Source organism: Teleopsis dalmanni, chromosome 1 (assembly GCF_002237135.1).
Source record: "Teleopsis dalmanni isolate 2A chromosome 1, ASM223713v2, whole genome shotgun sequence".
Taxonomy (NCBI): domain Eukaryota; kingdom Metazoa; phylum Arthropoda; class Insecta; order Diptera; family Diopsidae; genus Teleopsis; species Teleopsis dalmanni.
Window position 1 is genome coordinate 191,559,061 of NC_051846.1, and position 24,409 is coordinate 191,583,469.

General features: G+C 26.0%; 1 protein-coding gene across 1 annotated transcript in view; it reads left to right on the forward strand.

Annotated features, from left to right (window-relative positions):
* The window catches only part of LOC119666953, an 84,509-nt gene extending 60,581 nt beyond the window's left edge, over nucleotides 1-23,928 (forward strand). Inside the window, exons 11-12 of the mRNA XM_038076232.1 lie at nucleotides 23,118-23,353; nucleotides 23,660-23,928. Coding sequence (XP_037932160.1) covers nucleotides 23,118-23,353; nucleotides 23,660-23,928 — 505 coding nt within the window. The remainder of the gene's footprint in view (nucleotides 1-23,117; nucleotides 23,354-23,659) is intronic.
* The last annotated feature ends 481 nt before the right edge of the window (nucleotides 23,929-24,409 follow it).

Here is a 24,409-nt window from a genome sequence, read left to right on the forward strand (position 1 = left end):
TGCAATCTAAAAGACTCTAAAGTGCTATCGAGCATAAATGCAATTAATGTCATTCTGTTGCACTATTTTTAATTAATTTCGAAAAAATGTCCCCTGCTGTTTTTAAAGACAAATATTTTACTGCTACCACATAAACAAACTATCATTTATTTTATTAACATGATTTTTATCATTTATTAAATCGATTTATAAGCATTAATTATTATCTCTCGTGGATCTAACTATCGTGAGAATCGAATTGATCAAATTTGTGGAGGTTTATTGATTAATTATCAGTCGGTTAAAAGAAATTATGATAGGCCGATTAAAAGTAATATAAAATAAGAATAAAAAATTTAAAATTAATAAAAATAATAGAAAAAAATAATTTGTATAAAAAATTATTTGGAAAATATGTAAAAAAGTCATTTAAGTAAATGTTAAGAATAGTATATTTATATTTAAGGGACTTATGCTCTATTAATATATATGTCATTATGAGAATATGTATGATAATATATATGAATTATATATGATTTTGATACGCTTATTGTTAATTTTAATTTTACATACCAAAAATAAATTAATAAAAATATATTCCACTGAATACAAGTAGTAAACTCACCTGTAAATATAAAAAAAGAAAAGAATTTAATAAATTTTATTATTTTAAAGAACAAAACATTATTATATTTTAAAGTTTCTTCATGTGCTAATAGGTAAATTTTATTTTTATGTTAAAATAACACAGTTCGGTTCTATTAAATCATAAACCCTAAGGAACTCTCGAAGATGACCTTCGAGGATAGATGAAATGTTAAAGGTTTTGTGAACTTAAAGAGAATTTATGTTTATATAGAACTAATATGTTTTGTTATAAAATAAATAAGAATTTAGTTAATTTTTTTTTGAGAGAGACTTCAAACAGTACTGAATTGCAACAACAAAAATTTTTATTTATTCTAATTAATTGAATTTTTGGCTGATTATACTGCTCTTTTGAGTATTGCTAAATACCCATCATCAGCGGTCTTGGAATTATTTATTATTTGCGTTTATTCGTAAATAACTTTATTGAGACTGCAAGTAACAAGGGTTGAACTTGTGCCCTGCTAAATTTGTAGCTCAGAGTTAGTGTACATTAGTCAACTGACCCAAAGTCGTTCGAACTTGGAGTTTTGTTAATTTGCTGTGAAAGTTAATTAACAAATTCACTTGTTGTGTTATATTAGAACGAAATTATAAACCAACTGCATAATAATTGAACTAATTAATTATAGTTATATGCATTGTTTATATGTTGTTTGATTTCAATACTATTCTTTTTAGTTCTTTTGTTGATTTGTTTTACTAAAAAATTTGATGTCAACAAAAAAACTTCCAAAGAAAAGAATTTTTAATTACATTTATTACTTTATAATTTTTTTATATTTAATTTTAAATTTTTTTGTTGATTTTATTTCTAATAAATTTTAACGTCAACAAAAAAACTTCCAAAAAAATTTTTTTTAATTACTTTAATTAATTTATAATTTTGAAATATAATTTTAAACTTTTTTGTTGATTTTTTTACTAATAAATTTTGACGTCAACAAAAAAAATTTAAAAAAAAAGGGATTCTTAATTACTTTAATTAATTTATAACGAAACTGATTTAATTTATTAACAAGTAATATGATCAAGTAAGTGTTTAATAAAATCTATTTATAGATTATTTAATGCACTTAATAATTATTAAAGGAAATCAATGAAATTATTATGTTTTTGATTTTGACAGATAAAGAATGAAATGCACTTAAGATTTCCTACTGCCCCAAAGACGAATTTATAAATAAATATTCGGAAAAAAAGAGGGAAAAATTCAATGCAAATAATTATTGAATCATTAAATTCAATTTAAATCACAAACACACAAACTTGTGGAAAAAGTTATCAGATGCACATTTACAGATACACAAAGGCGACTATTGAGTGCTGCCGACTAAGGCCAACTTCAGCGCCTTTGACATTCAAATAAAACTTTGAATAGTTCAGTTCTATACAAATATCTGGAATTTTTTTATTTCTATTATTATTATTATTTTTTTGTTGTGTTGTATTTTATGCGTTTGTTTCATAATGTAGAAAATCTTAAGTTAGGCACGCGGCGGCGCGATACAATTAAGTTCAATTCAATTGACGCCTTTTGAAGTGAAATTACTGCGGATGCCCTGCACTCGTGCATTTTGCGCACAGTACACAAATCTGAGGCTTCCAGTTCCAGTTCGGAGCTGACAGCTCGCTAGGCCAGTTCCCCTGTTCGACCAGCCAATGCCATTAATTTTCGCAACAAATGCATTATGCGCAGAATTGATTAAACTCATTCGTCATTGATTGAACGACGTTTGAGTGGACGCATTCAAAGTCACATCATCCGGCTCGCCTGACAGTTGGACTAACATTCTCAACGGACAGACGCACGGATTGTCATAATTCCCCACTTCGAACAGTTACACAAAGTATGTGGAATTACGTGTGCAAATTATACTTTTGTATCTTTCAGATACAAACTATAGTTTATTTTCTGTTGTTTTTTTCTTTATTTTTTTTATTTTTTTTGTATTTAATTTTAAATCGGTATTTTTTCAATCAATTTACAATGCTGCGTTCTTGGCGTCTGCGTCGCCTTTAATGTGGAATGGAATTTGTTTGAAATGGCAAGCGAAAATTGTATCTATAGTCTATAGTAGTCTATAGTAGAGGAAATTAATTGTGTACGCAAATAATAGTGTTTTCAAGGCTAATTGATTTGAATTTAGTTCGATTTAGTTCGAGTGTGGAATGAAGAGCTTTGCATTTAAGTAGTGAAGTGTCAAACAGGAAGGGGAGAGGCTCGCAAATTATATGCGTCTATTGGAATGTGTTGTTTCACTGGTTTTGACGTAGCTAAGAAAATGTAGGAAGTGATTGTTAATTTTCATTTAATCACGAAATTATAGATTACAGTTGGAGACAGCATAAAAAACTTTCTTATGGATGTTACCTTAGTTTATTTTAGTAACTGAATGTTATATGTTTAAAGAGTAAGGTTACATATACATATACAGCATTGTAGTACGAATTATACCACAAAGGAGTCCATAAATCAAACTATACTTTGATCCCAACACTCATGACTTTTTATACCGTCGTAGTTTAATCTGGCATTTACTGCTAGGATTGTTCGGTTTGCAAGGTTTGTTAGGTTTGCTAGATTCAGATACAAAATATATCTGAATAAATAAAATATAGATTATAAATGATTTTATATGATATATGATAAAATATATAATGATATATACGATATATATAATGATATATACGATATATATATGGTATATATATATGATATATATGTATGATATCATATGATATATGATACATATAATAAAAATATAAAAAAAAGAGTATAATTATCATAATTATTAAGTTTCATAACGATAAATATATATGACATATATATATGATATATATGTATGATATCATAGGATATAAAATGCATATAATAAAAATATAAATAAAAGAGTATCATAATTTCAAATAAAGCAAGAAATTAAGTTTTGAATATTTGGTGAATTGCGACAAATGTATGCAACTTACCGTAATACTAACAGAAAAATGGACTGCAAGATTATGGATGGATCTATATCCTGGGTGTATATGGTGACATATGTATGCAGCTTACCGCAGTGTCAATATAAAAACGGACTTGCACGATAATTGATGGATCTATATCCCGGACGTATTTGGGTACATACGTATATGCAGTTTACTGCATTAGCAATAGAAAAGTGAACTGCCAGGTAATTAATGGATCTATAACCTGAATGTATATGGTGACATATTTATGCAGCTTACCGCAGTAGCAATGGTAAAGTGGATTGCGAGGTTATTGATGGATCTATATTGGTTCAAACAATATAACCGATTTGTAAGCTGGTAAAAGATTCTGAACTCTTAACACTATAATGTATTAAGCAATTTAACCGATTTATAAATTGATAAAAGTTACTGGATCTATATCCTGCAAACTATTACGGTTCAAGCAATTGAATCGATTTGTAAACAGTCTTTTTTGGCTTCTCTTAAATGCCTTATTCACATCCAATGTTGTTAAATATAATTTATTTTTTTTTATAAAGTTGAAAGAGGTTTTAGTAATTTTAATAATAATAAATTTGAAAACTCGTAAACCTTACATAAAAAATTTTTATAAATATGTTTATGTTTTTGTCGAAGCCTTTCTGAAAAGACAATATACTTCGTCTACCTAGTATTCCTTTAATTTTATCTTCAATGATCAACTAGAGTAGATCATACTTTTCGAAACATAGGTATACAATGCTATAATTCATATGACTTTGGAGAGATATTGAAAGATATCTAAATAATTTTATTATTGTCAGTTGATTCACAAATAAATAGAAGAAAATAAGTAAAAGATTTTATTGGTCTAGGGAGGTATTTATTCAAACAAATTTTGAATATGTGTAGAATATAGCTTGTTCATTATAATAAAAATAATATCATTACTAATTTAAATATTTTTAACTTAACTTTGCTATCAAAATTTCTTTCTTACAAAATATTTTTAAACTTTAAAATTTCTTCTTGACAAAATATTTTAATATCAAATCCTAAACTCAACAATTATAAAAAATTTTTAATTATTTCACAATTAAATTATATCATTTTTTGAAATTATACATATACTATTTAAAGTATATAAATGAACTAATCTAATCATTTGTAAGGCGTGGCTCTTATTATTTGCCGCATTTTTCTTTGTTGGCGTAAAAATTCAATCCAATTTACACAAAAGTCGGTGTATTTTTAGTTATGTAAAAATATTTATTTTAATATGAGTGTTCATAGATACAAATGTATCTAACAGTGTATGCAATTTTTTAAGATATGTTTCAGCAATTTTCTTTTCATTGCCTTATTGTTAGCAAATTTTCACAATGCTAACACACACCTTTACTCCGCCTACTTTCTCACACCCATGATTTTATTTTCTTTTTATTTTTTATTTTTTTTCTATATCGTTTTTATTATAATATATATGTTAACTGATGCACATACTAACACTAATATATAGTGCAATAACTAAAAAAATTATTTTCACACTGCATCAATCTTGCTGGAAGGTATAAAATGCGGAAAATGACGTTACGAGGGAGAGTAGACCTACATATGTGAATATTTTTACATGGTAAACATATAATGTGAGAGATATATATAAGAATAACAGTAAAATTATTGTGAATAGCTTTAAATGAAGTTATCATAATCATTATTAATATTATTTAGTTATTTAGTAATATTGTAATATATAATATTATATTTTGGATTCAAACTATTTTTTTCTTAATCAATTTTCTCTGAAAAACTGTAGTATTGAGTCCACTTTACTGATTATAATCGTGCATTTCCATCGATTACATAGATGTCTTTCCAGATTTCTCTATTACCAGTTTTAAAAATCTCTAATATTGAAACTATATTACCTATTATCATATTTTCATTTGATATAAGACACCTTCCTACCTTGTAGGACAAGCTCCATTCATCGACTATATTATATTTCCACCAACAGTACTGTAAGACGCCTACTTTCCTTTTAAGAGAAAAACACTATTTAATGGATAATGTAAGATATGTAAAATACGAGAATTTGAATGATTAGTAGATGTGTAACAAACTACTACATAAACCTCTTTTGAGTTAAACCTTTTTGTGCATTACTTACGCCCACTATCCCACTATAAATAGTCTCTGTTAAAATCGAGATGATGGGAAAAATAACTGAAGACCTGGTGCGATTGCCTTCAAAAAGATTGCGTGTAATATAACAAATCTAATAGATTTGTGTTCAAATATTTGTGACAGTTAAAGTCATAATAGTGCTGTATAATAGCATACAATTTTTATTTATAGAGTAAAAAAAACTATATATAAAAAAGTCCGTAATAGATTTAGGGTGTAATACTTCGCGTGTAATGGCGATGGTTTTAATATATGAATGTATTTGATATTTGACCATATCCATATATCTTCGTCAGTTAAATTTATAATTTTGATCAAATTCTTGATCAATTATGCTCTGTCCACGAATCTACTAAACTGTTACCCTCTTATTTTACAACTCTACAATGGTTAAAGTATGTTAATATTATATCAATTAATGCATTTATTTAATTAACTTGGTAATTGTGTTGTGCAATTAGTTGCTTTCCATGTACATAATTTAAAAAATAATTGTGTAAAAATAAGACAATTAGATATTAATTGACCCAATTAGGAAAATACTGACGCAAAACATACCACTATGACGACCTTGTTTAGAATTGTTACTAAAAAGAAAATATAATGATGAATCTGATTGAGAAACATTTTTCAAATACATGACAAATTTTTGGAAATATGTATCTAAAAAGTAAAAGTGTTGCATATTCTGGGTTTAGGTTTCAATACCATAATATATACCAGTAATATAAATTTTAATAATAATAATAATTTAATAATTTAAATAATATTTAATCTCTCGTTTAAGTATATCAGTGGCAATTGTAGAGAAGGGGTTAACTTTTTGTATGGATCTTGGCCAGTTCCAAGACCTCCATCTAAAGAGCAATTTAAGCTTTAACAGGGGTTTAACCGCTTGATTGTCTTTTACGATAACAAAATTAGCAAATAGGTCTAAGTAGATTCTTAGGATCGCCCATATAAGCTAATATAACTTAATAAGAGGTCTTGTATTCGTGGTATATGAAATAACTGTATGATACCCCAAATAATTTGCTTGATTAACCACTAAATTTTTGGATTGAACAATTTTCAAATATCTTTTTTCTATTCGAAGTTACATAAATTATCATGAGATAAAAAATTTTTAATTAAAATATGTATATAATAAGTAAAATTATTAAAAAATACATAATTACGCTATTACTTAAATATGTTCTCATTAAAAGTATCATAAAAATTCTATCACGAAATATTTAATAGTCAATCAATTAATTAAATATGCTTCATTCGAAAACTGTGTTGCCACATATGCATATTCGACATATTAGATCAATCTGAACTACAAATTGAGCTGAAATATTTTTAATAATTTTTCTTTTTTTTTGTTTTATAAAATGATATGCATGTACCTAGATATATTGTCATTATGAAAACTGCAGAAATTGCAACCATGTCAGCCATTGAGCAAAACACACCCAGAGCTCATATGGAAGTTATTTCTATACAAGTTTGTTATGTGTACGTTGTTTGATGCAATCAAATCGAACTTGAAATATCGTGGGAAATTTGTAACAAATCTGATTATTTAAATGAAGATAATGATGTAAATGTTAATTATGATGTTGGCAAAACTAATAATTGTATTCTTAAAAACAACAAAAAAAAAATATAATAATAATAAAAGAAAATAAAATTGAAACAATGACTGCAGCTCATTTGCACTACAGAAAAAGCCACGATCGTGTAAAACAAGGTGTGGGTTGATGAAATACAACCGCAACCAAATTGTATAAGCAATAAGAAAGCAAAAACAACAAGAAAAACAATAACAACAACAACAAAAACAATACTGCAAACACTATAAACTACATCAGCGTACATAAACACGATTCGATATGCAGTACTTTTGCCGTATTTGTATTACTTTTTACTTATAATTTTTGCCGCTTTTCAAAAAAAAAAAAGAAAAACAAATACAAAAACAAAAAAATCGTATGCAAATTAGTTGCATACGCAGAAACTAACAACAACAACGATGTTTTGTAGTGCTCTGAGGGTTTCTTAAGCAACAACACTGCACAGTAAATTTGTTGTAGCAAACACCTGCAAAAGACCTAGGAAATATAAATTACCTCTTTATGAAACAGAAAAAATTATTTATTTTTTTTTGTTGTTGTTAATGAATGCATTATCAATAGTCAAGTTAATAGAAATCACCATAAAGCAGTTTAATATAATGATTATTTCCTTATTGCTTCATTTAGACTTTGGTTTTTGTAAGAATTGAGTTCGTACACTAAAAACCATTCCAGATAAAAACTGAAGAAATTGGTTTTGTATTTCTTTTTTTTTTTAACTAGTTAAGATTAAATAATATTTTTTTTTGGGTTAATTTTGGTTTTTTTAATATATAACCTAATTCTCACACCATTGAAAATTAGTTTATCATGAGGCCAATAAAATTTCTTGTCCGAATTAAATTGCTTTAATAAAAATAATTTTATATAAATATTTTTAATTTATTTTTTAAATATTTTTTTTTTTTGAATGAAAAAGATTTATTAATTTTTTTAAAGCATTAATGTTATCAGCGTATTATCTAATTCTTTCCTACTAAATACTTGTTCATTATTATTTATTTAATTTATTTATTTTCAATGAATTAATTTGTTTCATTAAAGAATTATTTACAGTAAAACGTTTTAAGAAAATAATTTTCAGACTTTTTTGCTTTTTTCATAAATAAAAAATATTAAATAATTTCTTTAATATTTTAATTAAATTTTAATTTTAATTAATATAATTGTAACTATTCTAAAAATAAGTTAATTATTAATTCATTTAATTTTTTATATGGATTAAGTTATTTCAATTAAAAACGTTTTACATAAACAGATTTAATTGACTCATTGTGTATTGTTATATTATTTATAAATTTGAAGATTCTATTTTTTTTCTCATTAAACAATAGTTTTATAGACATAGACAATTGTTTTATATATATGACCTTATAGTCAGCCCACTATAAATTAATTCGTTAATATTGAATTTTTTTAATTTTCAAATGAATTAAAGCTGGTCCAATAAAAATTTATTTTATATAAAAAGTTTTAAATAATAAGTTTATTATTGTTTATAAGGAATATATATAAAGAGAATTTGTCTATAAATAAAATATATTAAATAATTTTTTTTTTTATTATTCTATATTATAATATTATCTCATATTATATTATACATGTTAAATTAATATTTTTATATTATTATAATATTACTATTATGTACTAAATATTACATATTATGTTTTATATAATATATATTATTTATTTATTTATGTTATTTATTTGAATATTTATTTAGTGCATTTAGTGCATTAATTAGTGCATATTTTTTATTGCAATATCTTGAAAGCTTGACAATATATTCATTCAAGTATAATTTATTTAGAATGTTATTAAAGAAGAATAAATTAAAATTACAAAAATTATAAAATAAGTATAGTATCTATAATATACTATAAATTATACACTATATGTTATATATTTGATATTATATACTATATGTTTTAGAATTTAATTCATATATAACATATTATGTATATTATATTATGTTATATGGTGGTAGATTATATTATACATTATTTATATTATGTATACACTGATATACATAAGATATTTTGATTTTTACCGGGCTTAGGTCGTTTATAAAACACATAAAGCTATAAAAAATTTATAAAAAATTACACTTTTATGTTAAAAATTTTAATTATCTGTAATAAAAATATTTTTTATAAAAATAAGAATTTAATTAAAATATTTAACACAAAATAAAAAATGTAATATTTTATAAATTTTGTATAATTTTCGGTAATAACAAAAAAACTTATTGTAATGTAAATTGGTTGTAATAATAATTAATTATTATACATATAATAATATAAATATTTTGAAATATATAAATATATTTATATATCATTATATATATTTACTAATATATAATCTTATACCAATCCCATTAAAAATTAGTTAATTATTAATTCATTTTATTTATTACATTTTTTATCACTGTAAACAAAAAATGTTCTCTACAAATTGAACTAGTTTTTGGTTTTTTTTTATTAATAAATTCTTTTAGGCAGTATTAGTTTTTTCAACTAATACTTAAACTAATTCTCACCCTACCAAAAAAATTTTAACCTTTTCATCATAAGCAATCTCATTTATATGCTCAGCAACACTCCGACTCGCACCCGCTCAGCTGATTTCTCTTATCAGTGACATTATAATAATATATTTACTATCATAATTTTTAAAAAACGTTATCAGTAAAATGCATATGCGTTTTTATTTTTATACTGATAAGACATAACTTTTTTTCTGGCGATAAATATTATTTAACAAATAATCGCAAAACAAATTTAGATAAGAAAATATGCAATTTTTGTGGACATACTTGAGCTTTTTTTTATTTGAATTAGAAATACAAAAAGAGAAATAAAATAGCTTTAAGATATATAAACATTATGTATTATATATGTTTTTTTATATATAAATTTACAATCTTTGGCGAAATGATTTTTGTAAAAATCATTGTAAAATTGATATATCATTTAGATATATCTTATAGATCATTTATATATCATATTTATATTTTTTGTATTTAGATAGACCTACATATAAGATATTAAATGAGTTTTTGGATATATATGTTATATATATATTTATATATGTATGTATATAATATGTAAACGATTATTATTATTATTAGGTATTTCATATTAAATATGGGCGACAATATATATATAATGTGTAAAGGGTTGTCATAATTGTGGTGTTCGACAGGTATTTCATATTATAGTATTGCTTACTTAAAAAAATGTACAGCTTTAAAATTATCTATATATAGATCAATAGAAAACATTTCTATAGAATAAATGTTTTTATACCAAGAAAATAAAACATGTATAGAACAGATATGAAAAATTCTAAATAATAAATGTAATCGAAATAGTTCAAAGAAAAAATTAATTTTATTAAGATTTAATTATCTTCAACAAACAATTAAAATTTATTATAATAGTTTTTTTTTAATTCAAAAAATGTGTTTTCATTGTAGAGGAAATATACGACGATATTGAAACTATGTTGCCAATCCGACAGAAAGTCTAGTATATTTCGTTCGACACAACGAAATTCTACATAATTCGAGAAAAGCGGTATCAAAAGATATCTATATGCAAGTGTATATATGTAATATATGTAATATATATAGCACATTAATTGAAATCAAAGGAAATAGAAAATACAAGACTATTGGTCACCAGATATGTAGATATTTATATGTAAATGAACAATTTGTGAAATTAATAAAATATTATTTAAAGTTTATAATACATTAAATTTAATTGAATATTTAAATAAATTAAAATTAATTTGTATAATAATATGTACAAAATTATTCAAGAACATTACGTTTGGTCTTATTAAAGATCATTATTGTTAACAGAAGTAACAAAAATTTAATGAAATAATGGATTTGTTTGAAATGTATATATGTATTTATCTTTATATTAGTAATAATTATTAATATTAATAATATATATTAATTATTTATATATTTTTCTATAAAGTAAAAAATCTGTATTCAATTATAATCCTAATCGCTCTAAAATTCCAATAAGTCGTTATTGCATTTTATATAATATTATATTCTTATAGTGAAAGATCTCCTTCCTATTGTTATGTTATTTTGGCAAAGTCCTCATGCTTAGGAGAGTATCTCAAAATAATGTATTGATGCGGTTAAAATAATAAATTCAAGAAATTATGCAGATATAAAAAGAAAGTTTTGGACAACCTGCTAAGAATATATTTTAAGGACTTATGCTACATAAAAATTATTTTTATTTTTGATTTAATTTTTTTTACCTAATCTACTTAAGACGTCAATTATATCACAAAAATTTATAAATTTCATATTTATAAACTATAATTTAATAACTTTTTTATACTCAATTAAAACAATTTTTTTATTTTTATGCAAATATTCAAGAAACATATTTTCCATATGAAGTAATCATTGCTTCCCTTTTCTATTTCTAGAAATCATAATTTCTAAAGGGACTAATATTATTATAAATAAATGATAAGAAATTTAAAAGTTTTATGAAAACTAAGCAATAATGTATTATTTGACCGCAAAATGAAGAGGAAATAAGATAATAATAACATTACAGAAATTACTCATACGTACTGTAGCCCTCACCCATATCTTGACAACCCTTGAAGGGAACTGTTAGCATCCTTTAAGTAAATTAATTTTCTAGAACTTTCTATACTTTACTCACAGAAAATAATTAGATTAGAAAAACTTGCTCATTAATCTTATAATACAATGGAATGTTAGAATGTATTAGGAATTATTTAGTTTCGAAAAGGCACAGGGAATGCTGTTGAAGTACACTTGCGTATACCAATATATGAATTTCGAAGTAGATGGATATGATTTCGGAATTTATTACTAATTAAAATATTATTTTAATTATAAACGAAGTGAAACATATTTTTTGACTGACGGTTGGTTAATATCAAGAAATTTATAGTTGCACATGTAATATATACATATATATATATATATATTATATGTTATATTAATATGTGAACTATTATATTAAGTACCAAATTTTGTGTTTCTAAAATAAGAGTAAGTAGTTAGTCCAAAAAGTTTGTGCTGATTTGAATTTGTATATAGTTTTAACATTTATGAATATATATTAATGTTTACTTTGTACATCTATGAGGTTTAGTTATATCTACGGAAAATACATCAATTTCATGTTTATTCTATTATACTACTCATATAATAGTACTTGTACAATAATATTTTTGGCATTTTTAAAAAGGTAAATAAAATCGTTGGTCCCAAAAAATATTACACTGTTTTGGGCTTTAATATAGTTTAAAAATTATGAATAAATTTATATTTTTGCTTTGAAAATCCATGTGGTTCAGTTATTTCTAGTAAAAATATATTGATTTCATGTTTATTCTCTCAGTCACATTATGGCACGAATACAAATATATTTAACAAATTTTCAATGATTTTAGTATGATATTTTTGCCATGTACCATTATATGATGCATAGATTGGACACCAATGAAGTTCAGTTCAGTTCCAAGTTATATTATAGAATCAAAATAATAATATATTTTACGTTTTTTAAAAACTGAAACAAAAATTTCTATGTCCAAAAGTTTTATACTGTTTTGGGCTTTTTTATGGTTTCATAAATTATGAATAAATAAACATCCATCTATGACCATTTTCTAGTGAAGATATGTCTATTTCATGTTTATTATATAATCTCTAATATAATAATAGAACTATTATAATGACATTATTATCATATTTCAAGTGACAATATAATCATTTCCTGTCCAAAACGGAGGTTTATTTTGTTTTGGACATTTATTTCTGGTAGGAATTTGTTTAATTTATATGTATCTTATTCTTTGAGTAACATTATAGTATGATTATAATGACATTTTTGATATTTTAGAAAAAATTAGCAAAGTTGTTTTTCGAACAATAGTGAACTACAACAACAAAAATTCATTTATATTACTTTAATTAATTGAATACCTGTTTTCAAATACCTAACATCAAAAATCCCTTTTTGGTACAATTTCTGATATTTAATTATTTGTTAAAGTAGTAAAAGTAATGAACTATAAAAACAAAAATTCATTTTATATTATTTTTAATTAATTAAGTTTTTGGCTGACCATATAGCTGTTTCAAGTATTGCCAAATACCCATCAACAGTGATCTTGGAAATATTTCTTGTATTTAATTATTCGTAAATAATTATTTTTGAGACTGCAAGTGCCAGAGATTGCACTCGTACCCTGCCAAATTTGAAGCTCAGAGTCAGCGCACTTTAACCAACTGACACAAAGCGATACTTGACTTTTATGTTCCATTATTTTTCTGGAGTTTTGCTAATTGGCTGTGAGAAAATTAATACAATTTGTTTAAAATACATTTATGAAGCATTTACTGCTAATCCTAAGGACTCACCCTTGTTGCGTATGCAGCAGGCAGCACTGGAGACAGCAAAACGGAAATATCCAAAGTTTGTTGGTTTTGTATTTTTTTGAAAATATTTTCTTAATTTACTTTTTACATTTAATTATAGAATTTTCACTTTTTAGTTTTTCCACACAAAACAGCTGACGATGACGTCAGCTAGCAAAAAAAAAAAAGAAACAGTGAAACGTTGAAACACTTGATGTTTTGACAATTTGATGTATTATATATATTTATTTTAATATATATATTTGTTACTTTTTTCTCGTTATTTGAGTGAAACAAATTATTGGAACATGTTATGCATGAAAATTTAAATTAGAATATAAAATCGAGAGAAAAAAAAATTCAGGAATTTTGCATTTTGACACGTAGCAGCGTAAAAAATTTGAATTTATTTCAACAGATTTGCGCAAAATGCCACACATTTATTTTATTTTATTTTCACATAAATTTTTTAATAACTTTTATTTTGCCACAATTAACTTAAATAATTTTAAATAATTTTGTTATTAATTTTTTCTTTGAAAATTTTAAGTGAATTTCTAACTTTTTTGTACTTTCCTGTTGCAATGAAAATAGAAAATCATGCGGCAGGCAGCGCACGAAAATGAAACTGCTGCCTTGACGGACGTACACTTGCTGAAGGTCACTTCAAAGCACTTTCGCGCATAGGAAATGATAGCCTAACCAATATAACTGTCAGCGGGTGTAGTGCACAAGCGATGCAATGCAATGTAAATATAGGCGATGTGAAATGTAAGTAAACAGCGACAACTTGCGGCGACACTAGAAACACACACACAATCGAGCATCGAGCACAGAGGGAGGGGAACGAAACAACGAAACGACGCTCTGCAACGTACAAAAACTGCAGCGCAACGCAGCGCAGCGACAAACGGAAATGTGTAATGCGTAGCGTAGAGTGTGTAGAGAATAAAAATTTTATTTTTTATTTATAATGATTTTTTAATTATAATTAAGAGTTATTAATTATTAATTTGGTTACTTTTTTTTTGCAATAAACTTAAAACGAACTCTCGACAACCGTTAAATAAATTAGCACGGATTTTCAAAGTTAAGTTACGTGTAGCCTCTTTTTGTTACGAATCACGAATTACGAATTACTTGCGTACGATTGAGAAGGAAATAAAAATTTGTATTAATTTTTTTTGCAAAAAAAAAAAATTGCAAACTTTGATTGCAATCAAAGTGTAATTTCCCCAGCAACAGCAACAACAAAACTGATAATAAATTTAACAAAAAATAACTGCAACGAGAACCGCAAGTCAAGACAAGACAAGTCAAGTCAAGCAGCGCCTAAATCAAACTTTCTACGATCGTTGAAAAATGTCGACTGAGCGGCTGTGTTGGTGACAACGGCAGTTGTGTTCATTTAGGTTTTTTTTTGTTTTTGTTTTTGTTTCGTTACCTTTTTTATTTTTGCAAAAAATTTTTTTTTATGTGTTTTTTTTTTGTTTAATTTTCGCATTGCACTCGAATTAGAATTAGAACATACGTGTAGCCATAGTCGCATATGAGCACGGCTGGCTGCTATTATAAAATAAAACGCGCGCGCAAACTAATAACAATCCTCAGCGCATTGCATTGCATTGCTTTGCTGTTGTTGTTGTTATTGTTATTGCTATTGTTGTTTTTGTTGTTATTGCTATTGTTATTGTTGTTATTATTATACTTATACTGAATTGTAGTTGTTGCCATCGATCGTCGCAGTATGTGTAGGCACGACGCATTGCGCGGCAAATGAAAGGCTAATGAAAGCTAAAGCAAACAAGAGACGGACGTTATTACGAACCCACAATGCATAGCCATAGCCATAGCCATAGCCATAGCCATAGCCATAGCCACAGCCATAGAATTCTATGTGCAGTGCAGCGCATATAGATTAAGTGAATGTGTATGAAAGTAGAGTATAGCGCGTGCCCTTGAGAAATTACACCATGCAATGAGCGGAATTCTATTTAGAACGGCGATATGGGGGGTTTCTGGTATAGAAATCATTGTCATTTGTACTTTTCACTTATTTACTATAGTTTTTATGCACTATTTGGGATATTTTAGATGCTTTTGTTAAATTTGCCAAATTTTGATAAAATCAAAAGGTTCACTTTTAATTTCTTTGTGTGATTTTTTTTAAAATTTATAAAAACTTTTTTGGCAAAAAAAACTAATCTTAAACAAAACAATGTTAATATGTGCATACATTTGATTTAGAGTTGCCAACTTATTAGTTTCATAAAAAAAAAGAGTAGTCATAATATTTAATGAAATTTCTAAGCTTTTGTGAGTCCACTATGAAAGAAAAAATACACTAAGCCATGGATGTAGCCAATGGGGCACATTCAGTAACGCGTTCTGACGTAATGCCTCTTAAAACGATTTAAATTCTAACACTAAAGTTCTTATGTTAGATTACTGGCATGCGAATTCAGCTGGAAGTATTGCACAGTCTATTGGATGAAATCTTCTGAACACTCTTTCCTAAAAGACGGATTTTATCCGTCATGGAGTGCCACCCCAAATATGAAACAATATTTGATGTAATTTCTAAGCTTTTGTGAGTCATGGAGTATCACTTCCAATATGAAAAGAAAGTGCACTAGCATGTAACCAACGGGGCACATGGAGTAACGGCCTGAGATCATGCCTTTTACGAGCATTCAAACTCAAACACTAAACTTTTAATGTTCCATTGGATTACTAGAATGTCATTTCAACTGGAAGTTTTGCAGAGTCTGTTGGTTGGAATCTTCTGTACTCTTTCCTAATAGATAGTTTTAACTGTTGCAAGTTTTACAGTATGGCTTTCGTTAAAAAAAAAAACAGCAGTGTCTGATACTAGTGGATATCACTTATAACATGAGCATTGATTTATTGGGTGCATGAAATTAAGAGTGGGACATTTCATAAGATGATTTCAACAGTGTCTCATACTAATGGGTATCACTTATAATGGGTATATCACTAATGGACATTAGTGATAAAGGGTATATCTTTATGTCATTGTAATGGAACATTCCATAAGATGATTTTAACAGTGTCTGATGGGTATCACTTATAATGGGTATATCACTAATGGGTATATCATTGTAGTGGAACATTTCATAAGGTGTTAATTCTATATCAATTCTATATCTATATAATTTTATAGTGTTATAGTATAGAACTATGTCAATTTATTCCTCTACCTCATTTATGTTATTTGCATATTGTTTTATTTATTATTTTTGTATTTGAAGCGAATTAATTTATCAATTATAAAAAAGAAATTCAAAAATATTTTATTAAAAATTTTATTTTATTAAAACCTTTAATAAAAATAATTAATATAATGAAATTAAATTTTATAAATAAATATTATATTTATTATTTTTATTTTTGAAACGAACTAACTGATCAATTAAAAAAAAGAATTTAAAAAAAAAATGTATTATAAATTTTATTTTATTAAAACTTTTAATAAAAATAATTAATTTAATAAAATTTAGTTTATTAAATAAATTATTTAAAATCAAAAATAATATTAATTTAAAAAAAAAATCTATTAAAAACAACATTTAATATTAAAAGTTTAGCTTTTTGCGTCAAAACGGACGTTAAAAATCAAATATATTTTATTAAAAAATTTTTTTTTCTTTTACCAACATATCGACTATACTCTATAATTAACCTTTGGCTATTATTTTATATACTTAAATAACACTTGACGTATTTAAACAACACCCTTTTCTCAGTACATTTTTCAGTAAATTTCTTCATCTTACCACAGTAAACCAAATAATTTTTCAAAGATAACAAATATATATTTTTTTTCAAAAACCTGGTCACCCACGCGGTTGCAACCACCCTCAGCCGTATTTAAATTAAAAATTAAAACTAAATCATTAAAAAAAACAACAACAACAGAAAAGTAAAAATAAAAAAAGCAACAAAATATATTAAATGAAATAAAAATTTGTTCGGCAATTGCGAAATTACGTGAAGCACTTTGCCAAACAAAAACAACAACAATAACAACAACAACCACGTTATTAAACATATAATACAATTAAACAAAAAAAAAAAATTAAATAAAAGAGAAAGAAAAAAACAATTACAATAAAATAAAAAAAAAAATTTTCACTGTCAAGGTCGAACGTTGTTCTGAAGCGACGCAATGCTTTGAAAGCTTTTCACATTGTTTTATTGTTGTTTTTTTTTACTTTTTTCTTGTATTTAGTTTTGCATTCACTGTTCGCTCGTACATTTAACGATCAGTGAACGCAAAAGTTTTCAATGTGTTGTAGTTGTTGTAGTTGTCGCTTTGTAATAGGTGCAGCCCAGCCTATAGCATTATGTATGTGACTGTGTGTGTATAAATGCGTTGTCAGCACGGTAGTAGTGTGTGCGATGCTGTGAGAAATAACGTGTGCAATACTCGTATAAAAAGTTTTAATAAGAAATTTTAATAGAAATTATATACATACGTACACAATTTCATTGCATAAACCATATAGTGGCTTTTGCGGTTGACGCAAACGGCGACGCAACAACAACGCAATGCACATAACTAACGCCTTTTATTTCAGCAGCAATGTTGTGTTTGCATTTGGATATGTAATCTTATAATTATTTATTAATATTTTTAATAGGAACTTTTATGCACACATACATACATGTTGCTTTACTTGCATTGTTTTAGTTTTAATTGTTGTTTTTATTTTGCGAAAACAATCGCATTTATTGTGTTTGTAGTGAAAGCTTTTTTTTGTTTTTGTTTGGTGCGATATTCACTATTTCTATTAGAATTTGTTTTTGCTTTACTTGGCAGTTTGCTTGGCAGTTTGTTTGGCTTGTTCAAGTTCTTGGTCAAACGAGCAGCTGATCTGGCAATGTTTATTTATTTCAATTATTATGTAGATTATTGCATTTATGTATTTATGCATATATGCATTTATTATAAATGCATGTTTATTATTTTCTTGTTATTTATCAAGTACTTTTTTATCTTGAATTTCAGTTATACAAGCCTTTTTATGGTAATTTATTTATTAATATATGTAAAATGATTTAATGGGGGGTAATTAATAAAATATTATCTCACTAATGCTATTAAAAACTGTTGAAATAAAATTGTTGTATTAGTTTTAATAAATACAATTAATTTTAATTTTTTTTTGCTTTTGTTGATTTTGATTTATATAATTTAAAACTATTACAATAGCTGACTTAATTTCATAAATGATTTCGAATATATTTTTTTCTCCATTTTTCTGAATTGTAATAACATTAATTAACTGTTATTTTGTGGTTGTTGTTATTCCATATTAAGATAAATAAATAATAATAAAATTTTTGAAATTTATGTTTCGACCTGTTTAAATATTTTTAATCTGACTGTAGTACATTATAGACGATAGAACAAAGCGGAGGACGTAACGCAATCCTGCTGATGACTCCTAAAGAGTGTCGAAATATAGAGTATAATAAAAAACATTAAACGTTTATTTAACAAGAAGGGGCCTACAGTCAGATTAAAAATATATAAAAAAATCATTTTAAATAATAATGAGTTATTATATTTTAAGTTAAAAATATTTTCTATTAAACTTTACATTTTTATTTTATTTTTATATTATATTTATTTATATTATAAAATTTTTTAATTGCAAAAAAAAATAAGGAAATTTTTTTCTCTGTTTTCCTTTTTTAATAATTGTTGTTGTTATTCCACATTACAATAAATAAATAATAATAAGTTATTAGATTTTAATTTAAAAATTTTTTCTATTAAACTTTACATTTTTATTTTATTTTTATATTATATTATAAAACTTTTTAATTACAAAAAAATAAGGAAATATTTTTTATTCTCATATGCCCAAAAGCTTTTAATCAAATCTTATGCGCAGAGATGAAAAGTCCAAATCAGCGGCGAAGTAGGCGGCAGCACTACTACAGTGCATGCTCGCATGCATGGCAGTCTACCTGTAAGAAATTTTAACTGATAACCTTACGGCAACACTGCAAAAACAAAAACCAAAACAAAAACAAAAAGAAAACCAATAAATCAGCGTAAAAAGAACAACAACTAAATCAAAATCAACGAAAAATATTAGAAGTCGCCTTGCCGGACAATCATCGCAATTGCTCCAGGTGATAATGATTTCGTTTCCAATCGTTTCGTTTCTTGTCGTTGTTTTGTCGCAGTACTGTTTTTTTTTTTTGTCTATCATTATTTTGTTTTTGTGATGCGCTGTTGTGTTGCGCTGTTATGTTGTTGCTACTGCAGTTGCTGCAACTGCTGTCATCACAAATAACTTATGCTCTATGTTCTACACAGAGCTAAGCTATCAAATCTATTCTGCATACATACATACGTACATATATGCTGTTCCACTGCAGCTGAAGATGATCAATTTGTTTGCTGTTTCGGCGTAAATGCCACTACGACAGCATTTGCATTTTACGCGAATTGCATTTTACACCTAAGGATGTTAGCTGTGATGACACTTGATAGTGGCAAAAGGTAAGGCAACGGTAGTGACGTTGACGTAAGCGGTGACAGTACTCGTACAGTGGCAGCAGTTAAAAATATGCCAGCAGTTATTTCTTTTGCTGATGCAGTGTCTTTTGCTTTTGTTTTTGTTTTTGTAATTTTTTGTTTTTATTTTATCTTTGCTATTGTATTCTTGTTTTCTAGCTGCCTACTTGCTTGCTCCTTACTTGACAGTAAATCATATTTACTTGTCAAATATTGCATATACAGTTTTTGTTGTTCTTCTTGCTGCTAGTGTGCGCTCGTTGCGGTATATTGCGCGAAACATACACACACACGCGCACACAAATAAACATAAAATCAGAGAAATTCATCACACACAAAAGCTTGTAAATTTTTCAAACTTTTTCTTTTCAATGTATTAGTGCGCGTGTATTTTCTTACTGTTAAGTACCAAAAAAAAATTTAGAACAAGAAAAAAAAATATTGGGAAAAAAATTTAGAAAAATCTGTGTGAAAACAAAACAACAACAATCAATGCTTGCAGTGCGATGCATTGCAATTGAAATGCTGCTGTAATTATGAATTTATAAAAACGGATTCGCCATTTTGGCTGCGGGTTGTATTAGATGTGTGTATGTGTGGGTTTAATGTTATTTTTTGTTGTTGTGTTGTTGTTGTTGTTGTTGTTTTGAGTGTGGTAAATCGTTTCGTAAATACGCGATTTTTATGGTTCATTTTGTTTACAGTTAAAATCTTTGCATTCGCCTTGATGCATAGACTTTGAGGCGACCGTTGCGGATGATTTATCGTTAGAAGACTTGGACCTATTTCTGTGTTTTTCTTATTCGCACAATTTGTTTTTGCTCTTTGAAAATTTTTCTAATTTTTAATGGATGACATAGAAAAATAATAATAAAATATTGCAGAAAGCAATTTATGATTTGAAATTTTTAATTAAAATTAGACGCGCTGAGTAAGGATAATACTGAAATTTTGATCACATATAAAAATTGACTGATATATATATACTTCAAATATGCAAATCTGTAATGTAATTTTAATATTTTAATATAGTTAATGGAAAATTTTATTTTATTTTAATTTTTTTCTTTTTGCTTTCTTCTTCTTTTCCTTTTTGTTTGTTTTCATACTTGCATCTACTCCTTTTTCACTATTATACTACAATTCTTTTCTGGGATTCATTTTTCTATTAAATTTGTTATAATTTCAATATGGCTGTCTTTTGTAAGAATAAATGTGAGTAAATATTAAGTTTGGTTTATGGTAAATTTTTTCCTAAAATAAATTTTTTGTGCTATTAATGGTAAATTTTTCCCTAATATATCATAAATCAAATTAGAATGTCAAATAAATTAAATTCGCTAAACTGCAAATTTTTTTTTTAATTAAATTTATGTGGAATTAATAGCAATTATTAAATAATATTTCAAAAATATATGTAACAAATAACTAAATCATTATTATAAGTTCAGTTTCGCTTTTGAGAAGATTATAGTTTTTTTATATAAAGTAGAAATCATTGACAATGATCATTAAATTGTAAATAATATCTTCTAATCATTTCAGTTAACTAAAATTTCTTCATTATTAAAAAAATTTATTATTTTTTTATTAAATTAGTTTTATTAAATTATTTATTTTATTATTAAATTAAGTTGTTTTTAATTTCGAGTTATATATACATTTTAACTCCGATTTTAGTGAACTTTTTCCGTGAAATCATAAAGTGTAGGTAATTAAAATTTCTCATTTTTAATATTATAATGAAGTTATGTATTTAAGACACATTAAAATTAAAAAATCCAAGTTTAACAAAATGGTGTAACAAATATACAATCAAAGTCGCTAATAATGGAGTGACACACATACTTTTTAATTTTATAACTTAAAAACTCATAATTTATTCATATTTCCTATTAAACATATATGAGTTGTGTATATATAACTAACGTCTAACACCCCCAGCCTATACTATACATACACCGCAAACAAAAACCCTTTAAATTATGTGCATTTTCATGGCTTTTTTTTAACCTTTTTATAGGTTTTTTTTGTTTTGTATATGTACTATACTAAATAAACTCATTAAATGAAGACATAATTTGACGCAAATGACGTCAAAGTTCAACTAAAATTCATTTAATATAAGTGCATCAAATTAACTACAAAGCATTACGGACACACCCACAAATGATGGAGCGTAACAACAAAAAACAAAAAAAAAATACAACAAAAAACTATTGTAAAATAAGAATAACTAATTTACAACAAAGGATGCTGCAAGGCAAAAGTTACAAATAAACATAAAAAAATTATTTAGAAAAAAAAAATAAATGCAACTCAAACAAATACAGTGGTCGTCCAGTATAACGAACGCTCGATATTACGAATTTTCGATATAACGAACACCCAAAATATTTACATTGATTGTTCTATATAACGAACGAAAAAAAAAATTCTGCTCCATATTACGAACAAAAAATTTTTTTTTTCTTATTCGTTTTTGTTTTATACAAATTATGCTTTTGAATATAATTTTACTATAAAACCAGCATTATTCAGCTTAGAATATGCATGTAGTAATTGTTCGTTTTTTTTTTTCTGAGAAAAATGCCTATATATGGCAAAATGCATATATGCAGGCGCCACTGATCTGTTGTTCACAAATTCAGTTTATCATATACGAAATACTATCCAGACATACATATATATAATATCCTATATTATATTTTCAATTTTATTGTTAGTGTGACATTAGTAAATACGAAGTTAATAAATGGAATAATGCTGATAATACCATCGATGTCTCGGACGAGGATGATGGATCTGATGACGAAAATATAGAAGAAAATAATTTAGAAATTATTAAACATAAAGATGCCATAAATCATTTCGAAAAATGCATAAAGTGGGCGATTAACAATAATGAAACTTCAAAATTAGCTGTACTAAGAGAACTACAAGAAAAAGCTGTTCAGAAAAGTCTTGAGTGTAGTAAAAAACAAACAAAAATTAATGATTTTTTCTACTCTACACTATGATTGAATGCGTCCTTTCTTATAAATAATTTTTGTAACAACCGAATAAAAAATACTTTTAAATAAATATATACTCGTACGTGTTTATAAGTTAATTTATGAACTCAAATATATGAAATCTCCTAAAAATAACCATATTGATAGGTAAATGTATAACATTCGATATTACGAATTTTTCGATATAACGAACAAGGGGTGCAACATAAAATTCGTTATATTGGACGTCCACTGTAATGTCAAATTGCATATGTGAACTCAAAAGCATTGCTGCTGCATCATTACAACAACACAATTATTAACAATACTGTTAAACATCATAATGATGTTGAACAAAATAACATCAAACAACAACAGCAACAACAACAAGAACATTACACTGCAATCTTGCAACTGTCAAATGCGCGATTAATCTCAATCAAAATTGTCGACAGCAATGATGAACAACAACGTATACAGCTGCGGCGGCGCGTGTTTGCTGCTACTCAACACAAACACACACAAACACATACACGTATGTACATAAAAGCTTAACACTCATCAAGCCGAATATACGAAACGAACGAAGAATAGCATCATAATAAACAGCTCATCGGCTATGATGATTGCAAGCTTAAGTTGGCAATAGTCCAGCTAAAATGACGAATTGGTTGCAAGTGGACTGACTGTGTTATTGCTTAGGTCCTCAAAAAACAAAAAAAAACAACACACACACAAAAACCAAAGTGAATGTTAAAAAGAACAAGAAAGTTTCAAAAGAAAAAAAAAAAATTAAATTAAAAAAAAAACTATAAATAAAAAGGAAATGTATAAAAGTCCTAAGCTATAACCACATACATAGCAAGTGGTTTTAAAATGCGTTACGAACGCAAAAAGCTTAATTGAGACATGAACTCGGCAATATTTCATTACTTACTCCTCTGTACCAACGTACAGAGGTGGCGCAAAGGTGTTTGTTCTGCGCAAACGCATTCGTTAAGGAACATATGTGAAGAAACATATTTGTTATTGTTTT